This window comes from Balearica regulorum, chromosome 4, assembly GCF_011004875.1.
Source record: "Balearica regulorum gibbericeps isolate bBalReg1 chromosome 4, bBalReg1.pri, whole genome shotgun sequence".
Lineage (NCBI taxonomy): Eukaryota > Metazoa > Chordata > Aves > Gruiformes > Gruidae > Balearica > Balearica regulorum.
Window position 1 is genome coordinate 5,940,109 of NC_046187.1, and position 15,987 is coordinate 5,956,095.

A 15,987-nucleotide genomic window follows, 5' to 3' on the forward strand; every position below is an offset into this window, starting at 1 on the left:
AACATACAGAAATAATTGCATAGGCAGTGGTCATGCTAAATTAACCATTGACTTGTGACAGACATCAGGAAAAGCATAATAAAGCAGTCATTCAGTGAGTACTGGCAAGAGTTTTTGCTGAATGGATGAATAGTGAAGATTCTTTCTTATCTGTTACTCAAAATTCAATTGTAGCCTGGATGTTAAGACCTAAAGAGGTCTGAACCAAAGACAACAACCTAGAGTACAGGCCTAGAGGAAAAGCAGACAATGAAGCTGTCCACAGTGACCTAAAACAGGAACGGCAACAAGGTCCAAGGAAACAGTATCAGCAGAACTGCAGCCATGATCAGCCAGCGATATGTGACGGAATGTCACAGACTGACATTCAGTAAAACTAGAGCTTTTCTACTTTGGAAAGTAGAAAGCGCAAATCAAGTGAAGGCTGGCAGATAACCAGTTAGGTTTCCCAACGCAGTGTGCACTGCTAATAGTAGCATTCAACTACTGAGATAAAGGAAGAAAAGCCAGGCAGAAGAGGCATGGTAGGAGATACAAGAGCAGAATGGAAATCACAGGAAAGGTCCCAACTGGGACAGGAAGAGGGAGGCTGATACCAGGTCTGCAGGGGAACTGGCAGAAGCAATCTCGCTGGGCAGTGCTTGCTTAACGTCCAAATAAGCAAACAGTCCTTCGAGTGAGTAGGAGATTTAGGGAGTTGGACAGGTCATAAACACAGAAACTGAAATTACTACTGTTGAGTGGCACTAAGTATGAATAGAGGGGGCAAGGGGAGAACAGCAATTATGTATCTTTCACAGAACTACATGCTAGGGCTTTACTAGTATTCTTTTTCTACCTAGTAGGTTTAAAGTATTTTTTTCCTGTTTTATTTCATCAAAAATTAATTTTGTTTTCTTGGCAAGGAAAAATGATTTTTTTTTTTGTTCAGCCTCAAAATAAACTACGTCTTTAAATACTTTTGTCAGGGATCTGCTGGCAAATCCTAGGAAAAAGTCATCTTATGATGAAAAAGCAGAATAATAATTTTAAGAAATGCTGATAAATAACTATCCTTTTCCTATTTCTTTTTTCTTTTTTTTTTGGCAAAGTTGGATTACATCAGCAAATAGCAGGGGTTAGCCTGAAACAATATTTTGGAACGTATACATTTTGAGCAAAAAATTTAACATAGCTATGAAATTCTTACTTATGCGGGACTGGAAATTATTTTACTGTAAAACTGAGCTGTTTAAAAAAAAATATGCAGATAGTTCATTTCTTTCATAATCTCCAAAAGGACAATAGCTGTAACTAGAAAAATATTGCTGTCTTTGTTGCATTCTGCAAAGTCACAGAATGCTTCCAAAAATGAGAGATTAAATAGACTAAGACTCTTCAGCTTGAGAAAAAAAGCTGTCAAATAAGAGGGAAAGGATATAATAGGGTTCTCTCAAATCAAGGATGGCATAGAAAAATGAACATAAATTAATTATTCACTGTTATACAAGGACTAGGGAATCAAGTGAAATGAAGAAGTTTCTAGAAGAAAAACAGAAGCATGTTTCAACATAATGTGTAATTAAAATAGTGGAACTCATTACAACAGAATGCTGCAAATGACAAATATAAAATGTAAAAATAAGATGGATAAATTCAGATCCACAGCCAAGACTACAAAAAGAAAATGATCTTTTTTTATTAACCTATCCTCACGCACTGTCTGATCATCAGATAATTAGATCCTTCAATTCTCTGTCTTCTACAGGAATATTTTAAACATCACACTTGCTTTCAAACTGTCACACTTTAATATTAAATTTTAAATGATAAAGCAAATGCACTATTCTGCTTTCATGCACACCTAAGCCCATACCTGAGTTCAGCATGCAATGCAACTAAGCCTCTAAATCATTAGTCCTGATTCAGCCAAGTACATAGTTACCTAGTTATCTTTTTAATTTCCACAGTAACAAGAAAACAAGTTAATTCAGGCAAAATCTTAACTTGACTGAATAAGGCTGTAGTGAGAAAATTAAACTTGTTATAGTAGTAGGTTAACTACTCTGGAAATTAGTTTTGGCAGGGTTTTTTTGTAAACTGTTCGCTTTACCTAAAGCCAGGAGAAGTAGTTCATGTAAATGATTCAGTGGAATTCCATCACAGTGGATTAATGCAGACCTTTGAAAGAACATCAGATTCTAACTAAGGACCTCTTTGGTCTTTCATCCCATCAATCTTATTTATAGTATTATATTTACGCACAAGTGTTCACTTCTAAAAAGAAAGTTAGGAAAAGGAAAGCAGTTTGCTACTTTTGTCAGATCTTGCAATTTTACTGCAAGAGATGAAGACCAAGGAGGAGATCGAATTAGTATATCAATAACAGGAAGCAAATGGTAGGAATCCACCAAATCTACCTGAATGGCTGCCAGGTTCTTCTGTTCCTGTGATGGAGCCTCATGGACAAAACGCAGCCAATTAGAATGGCGTGGATTGCTTGCATCCAGGATATAAAGGACCTCACCTTTACTCCCACGAACCTGAAACAAACAAACAAAAACAAAAAAATTAAGCAAAATTAATCTTAACGGTTGCTCAATCAACTCCCAACCTTAACTATCAGTTCTGTCTCTATTCCCATCCCCCTACTCCATCACTAAATCCTCCTTTTGCTTCTTTATCACCAAATATCTTTCCTCCTTCATTCAAATTCCAAATCCAGTATATATGCTTTCATTATTGTTAACTCTTCCTGCCCTGCACCAATCTTAAATATCCCAGAAAATTATAAAACCCTTATTGAAAACCATGTTCCTCATTTCCCTTTCACGTCTTCTATAGGTTTGATTTCTTGAGTTTGGTTGTGGATTTGGGTTTTTTTTTTTCCTTTAGCAAGGGCAAAATCCATCTTGCCCTTCGATGGACATCTATCTTCAGATCAAGGACCAATATAATTGCATTTCTTCATTCCATATATCCTATTTTACAGTTCACTTGAACATCTTTTACGTATGCCTCTCTAAAGGAAATTTAAATATGTAGCCTCAATGAAAAGCAGTCAGTCTTAAACTATGCTTGGCTGAAATTCTATCAGAATAGGAGATTATTTCAGTAAACAAATTAGTATACTATGTAGGTGAAGCACTGTAAATTATTTCGTAGAAGAAACAAACATGTTCAGATTTTGTCAACAAAGTGAAGAAGCCACTTAAAAACAAAGCATCGTGCACACAAGATACATCATCTCTGTATCAGGAGCTTTTGCCTATCATTACAGATCCACAGAATTTCTATGATTGTGACAAAATTCCAGCTTACGCTGAAAAAATGAAAATAATAGAAACAGAAACTTGTAAGAATTACATGGACATCAAGTAATTCTTCCCCCTCGAAACACAAAGACGTACAAGTGAAAAAATACAGATGCCACTGCCATATAAAAAATACTTTGTTTAAATAACAGATCACTTGAATTTCCACTCCTACAATAGATAGAGCGCCATGCAAAAAGGTCATACAGCCACACTATTATTCCATGTGATTTATTTATATAATGAACATATTTTCTTTTTCATCTGTCAACAAGAAGTATCCAGAGCAAGTATTTCCTAAGAGCTAAGGATTTCAGCTATGTAAGATCAAAATTAATTGTCTTCATGACTTTGTATTTAAATTGCTCACATTCTTGCTATATTTGTTTCTAATAGATGCAATATCATATTTCTTCAGTATGACTGCTTAAGTTACCTAAACATTTAGGATATCATTAGAAAGAAAAAACTATTCCATTACAATAATAGCTGGTGGCAGCATGTTGTTCTCTGACTAAAACAAAACAGAAAAAAACCTACTGTAGTTCTGCAAACAAACAAAAGTCTTCAAAATTTATTACTGTTCTTCCAAAGGAAAACATCATACCTTAAGAAGGACACATCATTAAAAAGTGCCAATATTTCAAACTTTAAAAACTGTTTTACTTTCAAACACAGATTAACCACAGTAAGCAGTTTAAAACCCACATATTTAAATGCACCTGGAAACAATATTATCTAACACTAAGCACTGCAATGGGATTCCCAGACAGGTTGTGTAGTTTCCATCCTCAAAGATGTAGATACTCAAAAGCTGTCATGGGCAGCTGGCACTAGGTAACCCTGCCTGAGCAGGAGAGTAGGACCAGGTGACCTCCAGAGGTGCCGTCCAACCTCAGCCATTCTGTGACCATCACCTTGGGAATTAATGCCTGCTTATTATGTGAACCTTTGTTTTCATTAGGAACATGGGCAGAATGAGAGCAATCAAACCATAAAAGCAAGCTCCAAATTTACACAAAAAATACACGCTAATGGTGTATTCACCTCCTGAAAAGCCACCTGCCAAGAAGAAGTGCTGCACTGATTATATGGTAATAATCATCCAGTTCTAAATAGGTAATAGGTAAAAAGAACTTCACTTTGAGTAAAAATGGTTAACACTGAAGACTGGCATCCTCAAGTGATTAAAGTCACGCTAATGGCTTTGTGATCTAGCTACCAAAGTATGGGTTATAGAAGCCTACCATGTAGGTCCTATTAAGGTTTCCATCAGATCTTGTGTTGGAAAGAGAAGCAATCAAAATCCTATTATAAAAACCATATGTTACACCATCTACCTTTTCATGCATTCTTCTTCATTTGCTTGATCCTTAAATTATATAAGAATAACTTATATTCATTTCAATGATACATGATCATCTCTGTTATGCTTTCTCAGTCTCTGCCAATCCATAAAGAGATACCAAACACAAAGGAGAGACTTAACACATAAGGAAACTATTGATAAAAGAATATGATAAATCCCTTAAAGACATGCTATATTTTCTATTGCTTTGTTTCACCTCGTAAAGAAATAATGCTGCATCAAATACACAGATGGGAGGAAGAAAAGTCAAAAAAACCCAGTCAAAACACTGTACTTAACACAGACTAGACTGGTGACATTTACCACTCCATTCCTCACTTGTCACATGGATAGGTGAGTTTCCTAAATGAACAACCAATCTCTGAGTAACATGGCAGTGAACCCCAAACTTAATCAATATTTAAAATAAATGAACAGTTCTTGCTTTGCAAATATATTTCTCAAACTCAAAGCCAGTACATGCTGATTATGGTAGTTAAATGAAATAAACAGCTAGGATCTACATTTCCAGTTTAAAATAAGTGTATCTAAATATCACCCATATTGATTTACTAATGAATCAAAATGAAGTTTGGAATATGTCCCAAAGGGTGCTCCCTCCAATTAACAGTCCACTGAAGTCCTTAGTCATCCTTCTGCTTTGTGGTATGATCACCAAACAAGAGAATCAGTTTAATTACAAGATGTATCAACAAATACAACCTAAAATGCTTACACCTGGGTCGCTCACTACAATCAAACACCTAAAAAGCATGCACATATCCAAAAAAAAATGCACCAGACAGTAAGAGCACCTCAGATTGAGGTGTCTAAGAATTATCTTGAGAATCAACACAAAAGGTGTCACAACTAATTTAGTCAAATGTCCTCACAGTACGATGAAATACCTGACATTCACTGTTACAAAACAGGGGGTTTTACCTCGAGATCAATCAGGACATCATTGAATTATGCCACTTCAACACACACCGTGTAACTAGACAAGTATGCATTAAAAAAATGCGCCCCTACTCATTGCGTAAGCTACCATATGAAACCCTACACAGGCCTAAATAGTGTCTAAGCTGCTCGTAACGCCCATCAACAACATGCACTACTCCATCTGCTAGCCTTTTATGCTGCAATGAAATTATCTCCAGATTTTCAAAATACATTTGAAGTTGTCATGTATGCTACTTCAAAATGCTCATGAGTGCAATTGCAAATGCTCTACCATGCACACCTGGCAAAAGAAGAAAAAACAAACTTCACTGAAAATAAGCAGATGGTTATCTGTGCTGAAGGCAGTAAACACACCGTCTGCTTTCTGGAAACCATTTTCTAAACATTTATAAATCTAAAAAACTATGTTCATTCAAACAGTCATGTAAAGAAGAGTATTGTTTTCTGCACTGTAATTTTTTGAATAGCTGAAAACATGATTTTTAGTATTGATCATATTAAAAAAACTAGATGCAATACTTCTGCATCCTGAGTTTCAGACCTCTGTTACAGAGCTCACTGCAGAGTAGAAACTTGTATTTTAACATTGCTGTAGAAAGTATTAAGACAAAACTTGCAAAAGAAACCTGAGGCAGCAACTGTTGATTTGATTACTAAGTACTGGGACATAGCATGTTTTTCTTCAGCCAAAATATAGAACAACAGTTTTTCATACTAATGAAGCTCCTGCTGCTGCATGTTATTTGACCTTGTCAGAGACAGAACGGTTCAGAAAGCTCATTCCTAGGCTTCTGCTAACATTTTGCAGAGCTTTCACAACAAGGGTTGAACTTCACGGTCACCAGAAGAATACCCAAATCTCCTTAAACAAGTTGTGTTTGATCTTCTGTAACACGTTCAGAGTAGAATACTAGCACCTCAACCTATCAACACATACTTTCTAATATCTTAAATAAATCATGTAGGTGAAGATGTGAGGCTAACGTTCTCAGTCACTCAGACACTTACCTATCCCAGTGGGGATTAATTTAACAATATTAAAAATCTAGGATGAAAACTTGCAACTGAGATACGGCATCAATGTCTGACTGTTATGTGCGGAAAAATTTATTTTAAATGCAACTTGCATAAAAATGCATCCAGATGCATTTCTCTAAGAAATGAGAAAAAAACATTTCTGAAAATTAAACAAGATTCAAACAAAAACATTAAAAGCAAATAATTTTAAATGTAAATATATCTGAGGAGTAATGACTGGGAAGGTAGTCTTCATACAGAAAAAATAAAGACTACATTGCTAAGAACTAGATTTCTAATATTACATTCATCTTGAGCAAACACAGAATTCTTGAAATTAAGATTTATTTTATCATGAAACTGAGGACATAATTCGACTTAATGCCTTTAATGTAAAAGCCTTCCTATGCCAGAACCACATTTTACAGGCAAGATATCAAAGAAAAAAGAAGAAAAAACCCCAAAACGGAACACACCACCATTAGCTTTAAGCACTTGACTTCTCATACCTCAATCCTAAACATTAAAACTCTGATCTAAAGGTTGTTGTAGCCAATAGCAGATTTTCTATTGCCTTCACTAGTTTTCAGGCAGGCTTATTTAACTGAAAACAATTGTCACTGAAAAAATGGTGAGATTTAAGTAGTAGAAACATAAGTTCATTTCATCTTCTCATATAAACAAACACGAACATTAGCTGCCATTAAAAGACTGATTTCCAGCATGTTTCTGTTCTTCTCTGTTTTAATATAACTATGAAGAAAACATAACCTTGGCAGATAGACAGAAACCAAACCTAAAACACATAACATTCAACATTACACAGCGTATTATGTGCCATCCAATCCTGACCAACATTTCTTCATAGTATGTCAGAGTATTTGAAGAAGGACTAAGTCTTTCCAGCCCTCCCTGTTTTAACATTTGCCAAAGTCATCACCAGAACTATACGCTTGCCACAATCCAATAGTAGTGAAACGAATGCCACTCTCTTGGTTAGGGACAATAAAGAAAATAAACTGAACAGATATCTTGCCTTTGCAAAGGGACATCTGAGCTTCCAGAGGCAAAAGCTTCTGTGAACTTCAATACCTAAAGATTATGCTGTTCTTGCCTTAAAGCACTTGCTCTTCCAGCAAATACAAGTAATTTAAAATTGCTATGCCAAGTATACTAATACAGACCAACCAAGCAATATTTAATCAAGGTGTTAGTGGGATGCTAAGAACAAAACTCTCAATTCATCACTAGCAACTAGCTGCATACTTAACTAGCACAAAAACACAAAGCCATTTGGACATTTTTTTGGCTTTTATTATTACTCCTAACTATACGGTTACCACAGGTTTGGGGTTTTTGTTTCACATCACTTGTAAATAAACCGTTCCGCATATAGCTCTTTACAAAGATAACTGCAAGATCAAGGATGCTTCCCCCAACCCCAATCTTCTGGAATCTGTTGAATGAGCAGATGTAAACCTTTGATTTCTTCAAAACCGTGCAAGTTACACACCGACTAATAGCATTCTGCTGTATTTAATTTAAACACAACATCCTCAGAACTTTATTTAACAAAATCACTGGACCAAATAAATTATTTTGGCTTCCATGTTTTCCCAAAGACCAAAAGAAAACATAATGTGTATAACTCTGTCTCAATGTGACACCTTAAAGATGCCATCTCACAATGCTGGTCTCGGAGAAAAAGAAGTAGCTTGATCAAAACAGACCACATCACAGATCACAACTCTACACAACTAGAAATGCATGTGGTAAACTTCCTCACAGAACACTATTCCATAAAATTGAAGCTCAGATCCCAGGCATCTCATAGCAAGAAAAGAAATGTTGCACTCATGTTCAATTTTACTTGACTTAATAAAAAGCCTCCACTACTTAGCCTTCTTTCTAAAAGTGTTCTCACTGAAAACGCATTTTTTTGACTGCCATCAGACTGTGAGGTCAGGCTTTAGTGTGTCTTCATATTAATTATTTTGAATATCTTTGTTACAGTTGACTACACACAAACCTGGCTAGTTGCTGTGACTGCCTCCCACAGTATCTGGAATAACAATCTACTTGGACTGTTCAACTTCTTTCTTTCTGCATTCCTGGTCTCTATTTTCAACTTAAGACTACTCTCAGCATGATTTAAATTATATTATAAAGCTCACGTTCAGATCAACTTCAGTAAACATGAACAACTTTGGTTCAAACATTCAGGAAGTCATAAAATTTGGTATGCAGGAATCTTTTCAAGGCTCTCAAAACTAGGTTACAATAAGATATTATGAAATGGTTTCACAACAGCTCATAAAAAAATCATCTTCTGATTTGCTGTTGATGGGGTCATATTAGTGTCATCAGTAAATACATGTATTTGCCTTTTATTTTCCATTTTACAGAAACAGATAAATCTCATGTAATCATCAGCAATGAGGCATCTGGAAAATCATATGGCTTGCCAACAAACTTAAAGACCTTCTCATTGCTATAATCCACCCACCATCCCCTCTAAAACCTTGTTCTACCACAAGTGTTTTATTGATTTAAAATAACCTGCAGAAACATCATGAAAAGGCAAGTGAGCCAGGACACATGAACATGTAGCGTATTCAGCAAACATTTGTAATAAAAGGACATTGTGTTGTTTTGTTTTCAGCTGAGAACAAAGAAGATGAAACCAGTTGCTCCGCTCCAAGTACGTAACCAAAGGAGAGAGGGGAACGAATTGTCCACAGCTCCTCTCTGGGAAAGGATATTTTGGGCACACCCACAGATTAAAAAAGAAAGAAAAAAAGGAAAGGGGAAGAGGGAAAACAAAGGCACAGGGATTCAGAAACTTGAGTTAACACTCATCTAGGAATATTTTGCCACTCACTGTATTTACATTGAGTTTGGGTTTAATGAGATGGGCTTTTAGCATTCTCTCACTCGTTGTTCCAGTGTGAAGAATATATTTATAGCTCTGCTAAGACCATATCAACACTACGCTCTCTTTATAAGCCGCTAAGCGATGCTAATGCTAGAGGTTTTTTCAAACAAACATTTATTTTGTAATAAATGCACAAATAGTGCTTTAAGCCGGATGTCAAACAAGCTTTTTTTGTACAGTGCCACACAACATAAAAGTAACAGCCATCCTACCACCTCTAACCATGGAAAGGTGAAAAAGTAGGAAATTAGTCCCCTTCTCAGTGTAAAACAAGACTAAATATGCATGCGTTAAAAATTGCTTGGCTGGGGGAAAAAGGAAAAAAAAAAAGGAAAGGAATTCTGCTCAAAGAACTACAGCAGAAAAGAACGATTACAAAGACAGAAGCACTGAAAAGCAAGTGTTTATAACAAGTTGGAAATGTTGTTACTGCAAGTATTTTTCAGTTAGTGTAATCTCCTCAACTGGTAAACTCAGATTTTTGCTACAGGCAAACACAGCTGTGACAGGAACTACGAAGGCTTAAAGACCTAATTACAAGATCTAGTGTATAAACTACTGTTGCTGCCTAGTATGTATAAAAAAGTTTAAAAGAGCCCTAAAACTCATTATGCCTTCATCTGCCCACAGCACCCGGGTTTTATTTTGCTAAAGATCTCACAAGTACACATTGCATTACAAAGTTGCTAAAATTTAAAAACTTCATTTATCATATAATTTTTCAAATTCCAGCACAAGTGTCACAGCAGGAAATGTTTTATATTACAGTTGGAGGAAGCTATGAGCCGACACCTGTTGATCAGCATAAATCACTCAGTAACGTACAATCATCTTCCCATATTCAAATTACTTTAAATTTTTATTTTCACATTTTTCAGTAATTTTTCCACAATGTTGTTAGTTTCTAATCAATGAAGTGTGAAATACATCAACTTGAAAGATAAAAATCTATCATTTGCTATTTAACTTTTTAAAGAAGTCAATCCCCTGCTGCCCAAAAAGCATATTTTAAAAGCATCAATAACTACAAAATGTTACTACAGTATCTTTAAGCTGGAGGGGGAGGATTTGTTACTGTTTTGAGTACATTTTTTGCTTGATGTGATGATGTCACTCTAGACTACTCACTTCCCACATGAGCCTGCAGTCTGTGTCCTCATCCAGTTCCTGCGGCATTCGCTTCTCCCCTGCAAAGGGGCCAAATTTTTCACCCTAAGGAATAATTAATAAAGAAAAAGAATCAGTGGGGAAAAAAAATTAAAAAGGCAAGTGAATTACCAAACTCCAGCAGAGGTATCATTTTTAGCTTCAAATGGAAAAGGACAGTTTTCCTTGTCATCCTACTATAAGCCAGGAAGGTGCACATCCTCGCAGGTTGAACTTCAAGCTCATTCCCATTCTTTTCATAGCTTAGAGAATCTCTCAAAACCATGCTTTACACCTTTACATGCTTATTTCCTCTTTGGGAAACACCATTTTTCTTTATTTGCAATAAGGCTGAAATTTACAAGTCAAATGTCTTATATTTCTTATAAGATTTTCAGGAAGCACCTTGCAATAGACATCCAACCAAAATGTAAAGTATTTGGCAAGCACAAAGTTTACATTAGATTTATTTGCAAGATTATTTGCAACACTACTTTTTGAAGTGCCACAAGTCAAAACATTGAATAACTGAGGTTTTAAACATACAGAGAGATTCATTTAAAAATATTGGGAGCATGCAAGTGTGTATGAATTAATTCAAGTCTTCATAAACAAAATTAAAATGTTATACCACCTGCTAGTCTAACACATGCTGTGAAAGAATCCATTGATATGTTCTTTTAAAAGTTTTGGGTATAATGAAAAGCAACTTTGGTGTTTCTTTCAAACTAACAGTATTTTGGCAAATAAAAGTATCTATCTTGTCCACATGTCCCTTCCCCTAGGCACATTCCATGATCCCAGAAACAGTCTGCTACATGTTCTCCCTCTTAGTTTTTACAGACTGTCTACAGGTAGAGTGCAGAGTAAGAAGTAGAACGGAAAACTTCCAGGATCATTCCTCCTAGAAACAACCAACCAAATAAAAAAATCCTGGTGTTTCAAATTAAACCTGAAGAGGTAATAAACAAAGGAAAAGAAAATTGGCATTGCATGACAAGACAACAGAATTGAGGAGCTGTATTTTAAAATGTGCACAATGAAGATTTCATTAGAAAGAAGTGCAAAGCAGAAAGTAAAAATACAAGAACAGCAGAAAACAACTGAAGCCCAGAGCAGTAACCAAGCTACAAATATGGGCAGTGATAACAAAAACTGGCACTATGGGGCTTAATCTTCTTTACTTCTCACTGATCTCCATACCACCCTTCATCATTTTACTAAATAAATGAGGTCAGGGTTCCAGCCCTGCCAAATTTACAAATCCTGGGATTTAATACTCAAACTGAAATTTCCTTCATCAGCAATGAAGGTGAAAATAGGTCAATGCAGTTCTGTGAGCAGCCATCAATGTTCTCACCTTATGCTGGGTGCCACCCCTGCAAACATACTGCTGTCTAATAGGGGCCATGCAGATATTACATGGGAGGCAATTTGCTTAGATTAAGGAGGAAGAAGAGTCAAGATGGTGGCAGAGGAAATCTGCTCTGGAAATGTATGGTCCTACCTAGCTCAATACAGATAAGGTAGGCCCCTTCTGGAGCAGACACTTCCTGCCAGGCTGAACTAGCTTCTCCCATTCACGTAGAAAGCAACAAGTAGTTTTGGTGCAACAAGCAAAGCAGCTCACTACAATGGCTGAGTTCTAAGAGAGGGCATAACTGTATCTGCAGAATCTCTCATTACTCACAGCAATTATCAAGATGAAAAGAAGCTTATTGGACTATAATCTAGATTAGTTCTATAAAAAGAAAACACACCCTCCATAAATTTAAAATGGAAATTATTTTAAGATAGAATTAATAAGGAACCTGAAAAAAATTAGTTTCCCATCCTCACTTTAGTGGCAGAATAACACTTTTGAAGAGGATATAAAAAGATTAATTTCCTCCTTAACTACTTTGGAGGTTTCCACAACCCTCACCTCAGTAATACTTTCATCCTTGCAATCCAAAGGAACCCTAGATACCTTATAAAGCACCTACAGGGTTAATTTTACCCATCACTGAAGCACACATCACCTCTGGGATGAAGCACAGCAACAACTTAATACTGCATATTGACTCAAAACAAGAAACACCATACATCATTCCTACCTCAGCTACTCCAAACCAATAAACCTCTACTGCAATATATTTAAGACCTTCTAGAAGCTAAAAACAATAGCAAAAGGCAAGAGGTCCACCTCTAAATGTAAAGTAAATGTAACATGAACAGTAGGTGATTCAGACTTCTAAGCACTTTTTATAGCTTCTCAAATGTGTAGAGAAAGCAGAAATTAGAGACAGCAAAACCTGATGTCTTGGAACACAAAGGTCCATGGGGATAAGTCTAATTATTCATTTAGCATTTCAGAGCATTTTCTTATTATTATAAGGAATATATTTATTAGTATTAGTTAATAAATATGCTGTCATATGCCAATATATATCGATCAAAAATATACAAAGACTTCAGCTTCCTCTCTGATCAATAAAAGTGAGGCATACAACACAGTCTAAAGTCAACCACAGAAATTATATGAAAGGCACATCATTCAAATGTTGAAAAAGCTATTTCCAACAGTTGCTTTCAAGAGAGCACAAGTGACTAATCTTTCAGTCGCAGCAAAACACTGAGAAATGTAGTGGCTCCCCGATGATTATACCAAGGGCCTTAAAATACTGGTGCTGTAACCAAAGGCCAGCTGTTCAAGAAATGAAATTACAAGAGAATCACAGTTTCTGTTAAGGTAACAAAACAAAAAGTTTCCACCTTTTATGATTACTGAAAAAAGCTTGAAAGCACAGCCTGAAGGCGCAAAGGCAGATGGCAGACAACAGCAATTAAAAATGTATTATTACCAAAAACTTTGCTAATAGTAGAATTTTCAGAGGCCTGCTGCATGATTACTTAGAACTTGGAAAGCTGGTAGTGCAATTTCTGATTATAAATCATCTGAAATGTGTTTTACTTTCAGTTAGTACAACTGCAGTTGGGTGACAGCAATAGAGAGAAAATGATGCAGTATTTGCTACTCAGGAATATAAGACCTTCACAATTAAGTGTCATATTCCACACCTCCTGCCACTCCCAAAGCTCCAAGGAATTAATTTAACAGCTATTAGCTACTCTGTATTGTAGCCATTAAGTGTAATACTGCTGCCTCTTTACTGGACAGGAGAACATGTTGAGAGCACCTGAGATGTGATTTTTCCTTCCATAGAAAAGAATAACACACAGTCTGGCTACATCCAACATATCTCTGTTATTTACACATCCACCCTTGTCTGAACAGCTGTAGCAACACACAGTATTTAGGTCTCCAACCATTTTTAGGAATACCTGTTTCAACCACTGCCCACAGAACAACTCAAGAGCTGGTTCCTCAGCCTATCAAAAAGCAAAGTCTTCCTGTCAGACACATACTTTTGATCAGGGCTTTGCATACCACAACCATGTGTGCTACCAGCACAGAGGATTCACTGCCAAACAGAGGACAAGCCTGTAACAAACACTGTCACAAGACACTCCTAATACAAATAAATCTTACTACAATTACCTCTATCTTTACTTTCCGCATTCCACATACATGTCACATTTGCAACATTTCAGTTTTGCTAGGATGCCCTGTATGATGCGCTCACACTGGCAGAGCTGAGCAAGCAGAGCTCTGACAGCATATACTTTGCCTGTATAAAGAGAGTTCAAAAGCAACGTGAAGTAATTCAGGCAAGGAAATGCTCTATTTTTCCTAGCACACAGCTCTGATGGTTCAACTGACAACAGTGTAAAGGAAGGGGCTGACTCTGAACTGACATTCAGAATTTATATTGACGTGTAGATGATGATTTCCATGAGCTTCACTCTAGAGCTCACTTCATTTCAGAGTTCAAGGATTAATATATGCTACTAGTGTACATCCTTCCCTGCTGTGTGAACTCCCAGTTTTCAAACAAAAGTTCATAACTTCAAAGGAAAAAATTTAAGCCATGCGATATGAAGTTGTTTCCCTTCCGTCCCCCATTAACACTCAGGGACACCTTAAAAATGAGAGACCCCCTACTCCATGGTGTCTAAGCCTTGTTGATGAAAACACCGAAAAATTAGGCAGCCCTCTCAACCCACTCGGAGCCAAAACCAGGACAAAAATGCAAAGCAAAACATACAAAATATGTAGAAGTGTACACTAATGCAGAGTTCATAACTTCAGGTATGTCTTTATCTGTTCAAACAAGCCACCTAGACAGTTATAATTGGGATTTCAAGTAACCAAGAGACTTCCAATTCAGTTACAAGCTGTCAAGGGACATGACCTGGTTGGGGTGTGAGAGACCTGCAGTTCAGCTAAATCGTATCTTTCACGGGCCCAGCTTTATCATGCCGAAACGGTGAATTAAATCATCCATCGCACCGAGCTCTAAGAGCAGCAGGGACGACAGGAGCCTGCGACGGACGGGCGGGTACCTCCACCTCAGAGGCGCGCCGCGGTCTGAAGCCAGGCGATAATCAAGGCGGCAGTTCTGTCCGGAGGAGCTCTGCCCTCAGAACACTGCCAGAAACACAAAGTTAAAAGAAACGGGGAAAAACAAAATCCCACAGTGAAACCCCTCCGCCCACCTTGCATAGCAGTCGGCGGCCCAGCAGGCCCCCGGGCCCCCTCCCCGCCCCAAGCGGCAGCGCCCCGGGAACCGGGAGGCTCCCTTTTACCGGGGGGGGGGGTGGGCGGGCGGTGCCTCCCCTGAGGAGAGGGAGCCCGGGCGGACGGAAGTGGAGGCAGCGCCGACAAAGCAAGGCTGAGGTGAAGTTCGAGCGCGACAGCCCGGCCGGCGGCGGTGAGGGGCGGAGGAGCCGCCCCGCTCTCCTGTGATACGTGGCAGCGGCTCCCCGCCGGGCCGGGACAGGCCGTTACCCCGCTCGTTCGGCCATCACCCACCTTTTTAACTCTGCGGGCCGTGTAGAGCCCCATCCCGTCCTGCACTTTTGACGACTTCAGGGCAAACCTATCCGGCACGTACATGCCCAACATTTTGCACCGACTCGGGCCGCCGCCTGCTACCGGGGAGGAGGATTACCGGGGACTTCCATCCCACCGGGAGAGAGAGAGAGAGAAACGGAGAGACCGGGGGAGGGGGCAGGAAGAGGGGCTGGTTGCGGGGCTTTCCCGGCTCCTGAGGAAGAGGGGAGGAGCCAGGCCGACAGCGGGGCCCCCGCCGCGACTGGGCAGCGGGGCCGCGGCGGGACGGGGCGGGGCGGCTGCAGGGGGCGCGCGCGCCCGGCGGGGCAGGACCCGGCTGCTCGCGCTC

The 15,987-nt window shown here is 38.2% G+C and overlaps 1 protein-coding gene across 3 annotated transcripts in view; it reads right to left on the bottom strand.

Annotated features, from left to right (window-relative positions):
* Positions 1-15,906, bottom strand: part of PRDM5 (PR/SET domain 5) — a 79,289-nt gene extending 63,383 nt beyond the window's left edge. Inside the window, exons 1-3 of one of the 3 annotated variants that reach the window (XM_075751048.1) lie at positions 15,618-15,906; positions 10,685-10,768; positions 2,400-2,522 (exon numbers count right to left, since the gene is read on the bottom strand). In XM_075751048.1, coding sequence (XP_075607163.1) covers positions 2,400-2,522; positions 10,685-10,768; positions 15,618-15,710 — 300 coding nt within the window. In that variant the 5' untranslated portion in view covers positions 15,711-15,906. The remainder of the gene's footprint in view (positions 1-2,399; positions 2,523-10,684; positions 10,769-15,617) is intronic. The other 2 variants (XM_075751049.1, XM_075751050.1) reach the window with 2 other exon arrangements.
* Between the last annotated feature and the right edge of the window lie 81 nt (positions 15,907-15,987).